The sequence below is a fragment of the Poecilia formosa genome, unplaced genomic scaffold (genome assembly GCF_000485575.1).
Source record: "Poecilia formosa unplaced genomic scaffold, Poecilia_formosa-5.1.2 Scaffold518, whole genome shotgun sequence".
Taxonomy (NCBI): Eukaryota; Metazoa; Chordata; class Actinopteri; order Cyprinodontiformes; family Poeciliidae; genus Poecilia; species Poecilia formosa.
The window spans coordinates 262,627-273,022 of record NW_006800457.1 but is presented as its reverse complement, the minus strand read 5'-3'; the positions used below and the strand labels follow the sequence as shown (position 1 = coordinate 273,022).

General features: G+C 37.5%; 1 protein-coding gene and 1 long non-coding RNA gene across 5 annotated transcripts in view; one reads left to right on the top strand and one right to left on the bottom strand.

Moving 5' to 3' along the window:
* LOC103129133 (zinc finger protein 239-like) overlaps positions 1-10,387 on the bottom strand; it is a 14,315-nt gene extending 3,928 nt beyond the window's left edge. For all 4 annotated transcript variants that reach the window (XM_016664841.1, XM_007540111.2, XM_016664842.1 and 1 more), the window contains exon 1: positions 10,224-10,387. In XM_016664841.1, coding sequence (XP_016520327.1) covers positions 10,224-10,298 — 75 coding nt within the window. In that variant the 5' untranslated portion in view covers positions 10,299-10,387. The remainder of the gene's footprint in view (positions 1-10,223) is intronic.
* LOC107834098 (uncharacterized) lies at positions 4,458-7,351 on the top strand. Its single transcript, XR_001659882.1, has 2 exons — positions 4,458-6,787; positions 7,004-7,351. It is a non-coding gene; the product is annotated as an uncharacterized LOC107834098 (long non-coding RNA).
* Positions 10,388-10,396: the final 9 nt, after the last annotated feature.

Genomic DNA, 10,396 nt, shown 5'->3' with positions numbered 1-10,396 from the left:
CTGGATCATACTCTTTAACAGGACATGAGAAAACTTATAGCTAGGCAAGAGGGGCTGACCTTTGACCCTGCAGCTGGTGATGCCTGCCTCAGGATACATCAGGAAAACCTTCTGAAGGAAAAAACAACAGATTCACTGCCACATGGTCCTCTTTAAAAGGACGCATCACCTCGACAAGATCGCAACTCTGCAGAACTTCTCCCATCTCCGGTACAACAGGAGTTGTAAACTTTTAATTTTGCTTCATCTTTAAACCAGCATTATTCTGAAATATGTCCGGTTTTCCAGGCAAGCAGGTTCATTTTGACGGGTCTACAACTTTCAATTCTCAGGATCTCTTTTTGTTTTTTGACCGTAAGTAAAGAAAAATACTAAAAATATCTTTTTCAATTTATATATATGTATAGATATGCATCATGTTTAATAATAATGTTTGTTTAGGTGCATATTCTGAGGAGGCAGATCATTTCTCAGAATCAGAGATTATAAGTGGTAAGTCTGTTCTCTGTAACCCTAATTCTAAAATAATTTAACCCTATAAAATGAAAAACTTAAATATATGCCTATTGTTGCAGATCTTAATCAGAATAATAATCAGAGGTGACTCAAATTTAACTTTTAGCTTTCTGCAGTTAAAGTGAGAGACAACCCCTAACATCGATCCCTTTCCAGAATTTGTCCTCTCCTCACTGTGAATGCTACTTTGCTTAAGTCTTTTTCCTCTTGCAGTAATTGGATCTTCTGAGCCATTTGGTTTGATTAATTTAAGTAACTACAACCTATTTTCCTGCTCCACATACTTGGCTAACAATTTGTCAGTTAGCTTCCCAGTCTGAACTTCTGGACAATGTCTCGATTCAGTCAAATCTTCTGTCCTGTATCTCCTGTGCTCTGATATTCTACTACATCCACTCTGTGAAAGCTTTGCATGCTTTGAATGCAGCATCAGGTTTCTCTTACTTTAACCCGCCCAACTTGCACCTGATTGGCTTGTTAGCCTTTCGATTCCCTCCCAGTGAGGCGGCGCTTCACAACGCAAACTGTTTGTCAAACTGTTGATGTCCCTCAGAAGATGAGAAGACATGGTGACTGAGTTTTAGACACTAGTAGCCAGCAGCTCATGCAGCTTTTTACTAGGTGACAGACCCAAAAGTATAGACCTGTAAACCATGAATAAATACTACAACTCCATAATTATTCCGTCCAGCAGTTATAGAAGTTTAGTAGTGAAGCAATTCAGGGATTGTGGTTCCTTAATGTCAGTGTTTCTGCTGCTGGAATGAGGCAGTAAGAAGACAAGGAACAGTGTTAGAAGAGGATTTGGAAAGAAAATAGTTGATAGTTGTATTTACTGGGCTTTGACTAGTAATCAGGACCGAAGGAGACCTGTAAAACTGTTGGGTCCATATGATCAAAAGGAGAGAACCAGTCATCTGCTCCAACAATTTATCACTCTGTAGGAAATATGTTTGGACACCAGGAGCAGGAACATCACAACATCCTGATGTCAGACATTTTTCATCCTTATATCAGTGATTTAAAACCATTTCTAATTTCTGATACCATACGGCAGGCTGCAAAGTTGTGCATGAATGTAAAAGTCATTTATTTTCTTCACTGATAGAAAAGTGTAACGTGTTTATTATGAGTAGGATTAACTGAGCTGAAGGAAAACAAAGAAAAAGGAGAAATATTCATTGATANGAGCAGCTCAGATCCTGGAGGCCAAGCGACAGAACCACTGGATCCTCCTCACCTTTTTCTTGTCATTCTGAGGATGTTGGAAGTTTAGCGAACGACAGAACCCGGCCAAAGTTCCCAGTTCATTAAAATCCAAACAGAACTGTCCTTCCTCTCTTCTTTGCTTCACAATCCACAAATGAATCAGGAATGTTGATTATAACAGAGAGATGGGATTTTAACACATTAATTTAGAATAATTAATTACATCAATTTTAATGAGGTGCATATTGCAACCCAGTTAATTGCAATATTTATATATACATTTTTACATGTGACAGTCCCAAGGCGGAACCTTTGTATTCCTGTGTTTCTGGTACAGTCGTAAATGTGACGCACAGCTGCGTCACTAACATTAGCAATGGAAGCGGGTTCTCTCGGTTCATTTCTGCTTCTAAATGATCTGACTGGACGATGGAAAACACTATTGATGTGTTTAAGTTGAGCTAAATCAGTGTTTCTCCATCCTGGTCCTCAGGCCCCCTGTCCTGCATGTTTTAGGTGTTTCCCTTCTGCCACCTGGATTGTATCTCTGGGTGATTAACAGGCTTCTGCAGTACTTGATGGTCATGCAGTCATTTGAATCAGCTGTTCTGCAATAGAGGCTCATCTAAAACATGCAGAGCAGGGGGGCTGAGGACCAGGATTGAGAAACACCGACTTAAAATGAGTTAGCCTATTCTATCTAGCCAACCATAGACATGAATCCGTAGACGCCTCACTGAGCGCTGAGTCCTGCGTTATGTCGCCGCCATCTTGTATGTGGCAGCAGATGAGATCTTCTGCCTTTTTGTGACCTCCTGACCTCCCTCTGTGACCATCTGCTGACCATTAACTCCTCCTGAACTCTTTGAATTAGCCAATATAAACTGAATAATTTACTTGTAAGTGAATAGTGAATAAATAAATAAACTATATTCTAAACAATGTTGAATTAGATTAGGAATGTTGTAACTACCTCAGGTTTTAAACAGATTGTCTTCTTGATGCGCAGCGTTCAGCAGAGTGACCCCTGACCCACCAAAGAAAAACCCGCAGGATACATCTGACAATCCTTCAGAGAATAGCTTACGCTGCGTTATTTGGTGTTGGACTACAGATAAGTGCTGGATCATACTCTTTAACAGGACATGAGAAAACTTATAGCTAGGCAAGAGGGGCTGACCTTTGACCCTGCAGCTGGTGATGCCTGCCTCAGGATGCATCAGGAAATCCTTCCGAAGGAAAAAACAACAGATTCACTGCCACATGGTGCTCTTTAAAAGGATGCATCACCTCGACTAGATCGCAGCTCCACAGAACTTCTCCCATCTCTGGTACAACAGGAGTTATAAACTTTTAATTTTGCTTCATCTTTAAACCAGCGTTATTCTGAAATATGTCCGGTTTTCCAGGCAAGCAGGTTCATTTTGACGGGTCTACAACTTTCAATTCTCAGGATCTCTCTTCGTTTTTTGACCATAAGTAAAAAAAAATACTAAGAATATCTTTTTCAATTTATATATATGTATATGCATCATGGTTAATAATAATGTTTGTTTAGGTGCATACTCTGAGGAGGCTGATAATTTCTCAGAATCAGAGATTATAAGTGGTAAGACTGTTCTCTGTAACCCTAATTCTAAAATAATTTAATCCTATAAAATGAAAAACTTACATATATGCCTATTGTTGCAGATCTTAATCAGAATAATAATCAGAGGCTACTCAAATTTAACTTTTAGCTTTCTGCAGTTAAAGTGACAACCCCCAACGTCGATCCCTTTCCAGAATTTGTCCTCTCATCATTGTGAATGCTACTTTGCTTCAGTCTTTTTCCTCTTGCAGTTATTGGATCTTCTGAGCCATTTGGTTTGATTCATTTAAGTAACTCCAACCTATTTTCCTGCTCCACATACTTGGCTAACAATTTGTCAGTTAGTCACAAAGTTCTCATGGGGGGAAGGAAGGGGGAGGTTTGATATTGTTTAATCCATCAAACTCCAATTAAAATTTGACAGAAGGTGGTATATACAGTCTCTCTCTCTTTATTCAGAAATGCCCCAAAACAATTAAATAATCACATCAAAAGAAACTCTGTCTTTAGTCATTTATTTGATTGACAAATATATTGTGTGAGAAAGAAATAAAGAAGAAATAAAGAGAAATAAAGAAATAAAGAAGAAATAAAGAGCTGAAAGGATTTCACCTTTTCTACGTAATGACACTTGTTCTCTGAGCTAATGCTGTCATTTTTATATCAACAGGATGGATGCAAATATTTTCAGGCTGATGAATTAAAATGCATTTCCTCCTACATTAACAGACTAGAAAGTTAAGCATGATGTAAAATGTTCTACATATTGGACCTCNCTGGATCATACTCTTTAACAGGACATGAGAAAACTTATAGCTAGGCAAGAGGGGCTGACCTTTGACCCTGCAGCTGGTGATGCCTGCCTCAGGATACATCAGGAAAACCTTCTGAAGGAAAAAACAACAGATTCACTGCCACATGGTCCTCTTTAAAAGGACGCATCACCTCGACAAGATCGCAACTCTGCAGAACTTCTCCCATCTCCGGTACAACAGGAGTTGTAAACTTTTAATTTTGCTTCATCTTTAAACCAGCATTATTCTGAAATATGTCCGGTTTTCCAGGCAAGCAGGTTCATTTTGACGGGTCTACAACTTTCAATTCTCAGGATCTCTTTTTGTTTTTTGACCGTAAGTAAAGAAAAATACTAAAAATATCTTTTTCAATTTATATATATGTATAGATATGCATCATGTTTAATAATAATGTTTGTTTAGGTGCATATTCTGAGGAGGCAGATCATTTCTCAGAATCAGAGATTATAAGTGGTAAGTCTGTTCTCTGTAACCCTAATTCTAAAATAATTTAACCCTATAAAATGAAAAACTTAAATATATGCCTATTGTTGCAGATCTTAATCAGAATAATAATCAGAGGTGACTCAAATTTAACTTTTAGCTTTCTGCAGTTAAAGTGAGAGACAACCCCTAACATCGATCCCTTTCCAGAATTTGTCCTCTCCTCACTGTGAATGCTACTTTGCTTAAGTCTTTTTCCTCTTGCAGTAATTGGATCTTCTGAGCCATTTGGTTTGATTAATTTAAGTAACTACAACCTATTTTCCTGCTCCACATACTTGGCTAACAATTTGTCAGTTAGCTTCCCAGTCTGAACTTCTGGACAATGTCTCGATTCAGTCAAATCTTCTGTCCTGTATCTCCTGTGCTCTGATATTCTACTACATCCACTCTGTGAAAGCTTTGCATGCTTTGAATGCAGCATCAGGTTTCTCTTACTTTAACCCGCCCAACTTGCACCTGATTGGCTTGTTAGCCTTTCGATTCCCTCCCAGTGAGGCGGCGCTTCACAACGCAAACTGTTTGTCAAACTGTTGATGTCCCTCAGAAGATGAGAAGACATGGTGACTGAGTTTTAGACACTAGTAGCCAGCAGCTCATGCAGCTTTTTACTAGGTGACAGACCCAAAAGTATAGACCTGTAAACCATGAATAAATACTACAACTCCATAATTATTCCGTCCAGCAGTTATAGAAGTTTAGTAGTGAAGCAATTCAGGGATTGTGGTTCCTTAATGTCAGTGTTTCTGCTGCTGGAATGAGGCAGTAAGAAGACAAGGAACAGTGTTAGAAGAGGATTTGGAAAGAAAATAGTTGATAGTTGTATTTACTGGGCTTTGACTAGTAATCAGGACCGAAGGAGACCTGTAAAACTGTTGGGTCCATATGATCAAAAGGAGAGAACCAGTCATCTGCTCCAACAATTTATCACTCTGTAGGAAATATGTTTGGACACCAGGAGCAGGAACATCACAACATCCTGATGTCAGACATTTTTCATCCTTATATCAGTGATTTTAAACTATGTTTAATGTCTGATACCATACGGCAGGCTGCAAAGTTGTGCATGAATGTAAAAGTCATTTATTTTCTTCACTGATAGAAAAGTGTAACGTGTTTATTATGAGTAGGATTAACTGAGCTGAAGGAAAACAAAGAAAAAGGAGAAATATTCATTGATATAGAACCGAATCAGCAAATATGAACTTAGGAAACTATTGAAACCTTCAAGAATCTTATGTTGTGTAAGATATTTAAGAAAATAATAGTGAAACCGCACTCATGAGTTACTTTATTTGGCTGTTATCTCTAAAATATGTTACTTTTTATGTTGAACACCAGACATCTCACATCTTTCTCCCAGTTTTTCACTTAGTTCCTCGACTGCAGTGGATTTTATAGTCAGTGTTAAAAGCAGCACAGAGTCTGAAGCCATGGAGGAAATTTACGTCGACATGGAAGCTGTTGGACAAACTGCATCTAACCACACAGGTAAGAATAAAGTTACAGATAAATCTAGTATGTATTTAATTGGATTTTGCTAAGGTTCAGGTTTTCGTTAAGGTTTGAACGGCTCCAAAGAGAGGCTCTGCCTCTGTGTGGCTTTGGGAATCCTGAATGTTTTACTTTTGGCTGAACTCATCGCCATCAGTGTGACAGTGAGTCTTCTTCAAGATGAGTAAATTTTAATACAGTAAATTTTATGTTTCTGTGATAAAAATGTCATCGGCTCTTCTGAAATCAAACTGACCAAATAACAAGGGTTTGAAAAGTATAAAGCTTGGTGTCTCAAAGTGTTGCAGAGGTGAATCTGTGTTACATGAGTTTGATTCATTTTGAGCAATGGATGCATTTGCAGCCATTTAGGTTAGCATGTCTTTAATATCTCCTCTTTTTCCACTATTTGCCCAACAAGTTATTGTTCATTGTTGCCTCAGTTTAAGTTCTACAGCCATAACCAAAATCATAAAACTATTTTATTAGTCTTAAGTGAAAATTCGATGCGACTTTTATTTTTGCAAACATGCTTGTTGATTTTTTTTCCAGCTCATGACATGACAGCAGATTTTTCTGACATTAGTAACTTTCTGACTGAGCAGAACAGCGACAGAAAGTTTCCCTCCACGAACGCTAACGTCACTGAAACGACTCCACGAGATGAAGAGACTTTAAGGTTTGTCAAAACTTTGAAAAAATTTGGATCTCATTAAAATGTCTAAAACCTTTTCCCCTCTGAATTGTAGAGTATAACTAATAACTTTCCTTTTGTGGCTAAATGATTATAATGTAAATGAACAACTTTTATTGTAATTTATTAAGTACTGTATAATTTGTGTGCTCTAAAAACAACAATGTAAAAGAAACAAAACTTTGTTTTTTTTTCTTACAGAACGGACAAACATCAGTTGTTCCTGTTAATCTGCAGAAGAAGAAAGGAGCAAATCCAGGAGAGATTTATGATTAGGATTTGTGTTCAGTGTGATATTATTTACCAACAATCATGTAGCTTATTACCATGGTGTTACATAAAACCTAAAGATAAAATCTACACTTGTTGTGGCTTATAAAGCAACAATTTTACCGGTTGTACTCCATGTTTTTCTTTCATGTTAAAACTCTGACATGATAAACAAACGTTGGAGGATCGGTTCAGCATGAGGCGTTCTGATTGTCTCTTAATGTGACTTTTACTAGGAGACTTTATGGAACTCCATTGGTGCCCAGTCATAAAGAAACAGGGAAAGAAGGCAGCAAACGTACATGTTGGTTCCACAGGGTCCCCCTGAAAATATGGATAAAATCAGTCATTACAGGCTAAAAGTAATTTGAAGAGGGGGGAAGCATATAAACAAGTCAAGTCAATGACATGATGCAATCTGCATTTTTAACTCGGATAACTTAATTATTGTTTTACTGACTTAATACATTTAAATTGCTGGACTGTTTGATAAGTAGAATGGAAATGACGTTTTTGTAAATTGTCTTGAGATTACCTATTGTAAATTAGTGTTTTGTAAATCAACTGAATTGTATAAAGAACTGTTACAATTTGCCCAACGGACTAAACAAAAGAGGGTTTTAAAAGTCTTGTATCTAAACATCTTATGGGGACTCATCCAAAATATTATTCAATGCAAAATTTATTTTACTTTCTGCTTACAGCAGCAGCATGTATTTACTACACAGATTAAAGATACATGGTGTCATTACTTGACATAGTTGTTCTGTTCAAAACCTTTCGGTTTGCTTGAGTAGAAATGCAGTAATGTCTGTGTATGTTAAACCTTTACCACCCAAAATCCTCTCCACTTTCAAATAGTTCATTTCTTATTTTATTCTAGTTGTTGCAGACTCAACTTAAAGAGATTAACTTATATAGCATCTTTTTTTCTTTTTTAAATCCAAAAGTTCCTGCCACTTGTTTAAGATGAGAACAAACAACAAGTTGTTGAGAATTACGTGACGTTCACTTGAACTCTTTAAGCAGGATGTTTTATTTTACAGTGAGGAAGGATTAGCAGACGGCTGGAAGCATCTGACCCGCTTCAAACTCAGTACCTGTTTTATGGAGTTATGTTTTATTCTTTAGGTAAAGTGTAGCAATAGCAAACTTAGTCAATGTTATTATAAGTTGGGCCAGGTGTCAGAAGATGTGAGAAAGTCTCTGTGAGAAGGGAGTACTTGAGAAAAAAAAGCAAAAGATTCACTGACTGAATTGTTGGTTGATAGCCAGCATATATTTGAATTTCTGCAACAAACATTGAATGAAAAGAAAAAAACTATATAAAACTTGAATGATAATTCAGTTTGATAAATATTTACACAGAGCATCATTCAATAAATCGATAGCAATCCAAGTCCTCACATCAAAACATCAAATCTAAATAAATAGAAATCGTACTAAATATTTTAAGACTGATGGTTCACATTGATCATTTATAACTTTTAGGGTTAGAAAGTAAGTTTTAGTATTTTTCTTTACTTACGGTCAAAAAACAAAAAGAGATCCTGAGAATTGAAAGTTGTAGACCCGTCAAAATGAACCTGCTTGCCTGGAAAACCGGACATATTTCAGAATAATGCTGGTTTAAAGATGAAGCAAAATTAAAAGTTTACAACTCCTGTTGTACCGGAGATGGGAGAAGTTCTGCAGAGTTGCGATCTTGTCGAGGTGATGCGTCCTTTTAAAGAGGACCATGTGGCAGTGAATCTGTTGTTTTTTCCTTCAGAAGGTTTTCCTGATGTATCCTGAGGCAGGCATCACCAGCTGCAGGGTCAAAGGTCAGCCCCTCTTGCCTAGCTATAAGTTTTCTCATGTCCTGTTAAAGAGTATGATCCAGCCCTTACTGTAGTCCAACACCAAATAACGCAGCGTAAGCTATTGTCTGAAGGATTGTCAGACGTATCCTGCGGGTTTTTCTTTGGGGGGTCAGGGGTCACTCTGCTGAACGCTGCGCATCAAGAAGACAATCTGTCTAAAACCTGAGGTAGTTACAACATTCCTAATCTAATTCAACATTGTTTAGAATATAGTATATTTATTTATTCACTATTCACTTACAAGTAAATTATTCCATTTATATTGGCTAATTCAAAGAGTTCAGGAGGAGTTAATGGTGAGCAGATGGTCACAGAGGGAGGTCAGGAGGTCACAAAGTTCCCATGGGGGGAGGGAAAGGGGAGGTTTGATATTGTTTAATCCATCAAACTCCGATTAAAATTTGACAGAAGGTGGTATATATAGTCTCTCTCTCTTTATTCAGAAATGCCCCAAAACAATTAAATAATCACATCAAAAGTTAGAAACTCTCTCTTTAGAAATTTATTTGATTGACAAATATATTAATGTGTGTGAGAAAATGTGTCAATGACAGGAATTAACTTAAAATACTTTGTAGAACGGCACTTTATAAAGTTCGGTCCATTTACCTGTATTAGCTTACCGGCACATATTCCACATTCAATATGGCGGACGCTGTGACGTATCACAGAAACGGGCCGGCCCGCTTTATGAGGGGTCTACGTATTCATGTCTATGTAGCCAACAATAGCATTTCAATGCTAACATGTAGCAGCTAATGCTAGCGTCAGTGTCCACTTTTTGAAAGAGCCTGAAGGATTGATCAGAACTAACTTCAACCCAACCCAGAAAATGTTCACAGCAGGCCAGGAAAAATTAAAAGACACAGCTAAATAAACTGTAAAAAAAAAAAGACAATATATATATATTTATTTATTTTTAGTTTTATGAATCTATTCATTGGCCTTTACATTAATGTCTTGACTGACCTGAAGAATGTTTTAAAAATAATAAATATTTGTTGTTGCGCTCATTTGTCCATTTATTCAGTAATTTAGCAGCATAAATGGTTTTGTCAAAATTGTTGCTTATTTAGTCAATAAATGGTTTACAAAGCAATACTTCACCGTAAACATTTGAACCACTAATTCAGTCTGTTCACGAGGAAAACCAGCCGCTGGAGTCGGATTATTCACTGCTGGTGGATCAGAACTCGGGCCCAGTTCGGATCGGCTAGACAGGTTCAGGTCCAGTTCGGTAAAGTTAGAGACCGACCGGATTTTTAGTAGCAGTCCAGAATCACACTTACCTTCTTCCACTTGGAAGGACAACAGGAGGATCCCCAGTCCTGGTGCTTGTCTTGGTTCTGGTCCTGGCCCTCCATCGCAGCCCCAAATTGCTCCAGATTCTGGTTCTGTATCGCTCACGCCACCGGACCGGAGTCACCGATTACGTCATAGACATAATATAAGGATAGACCCT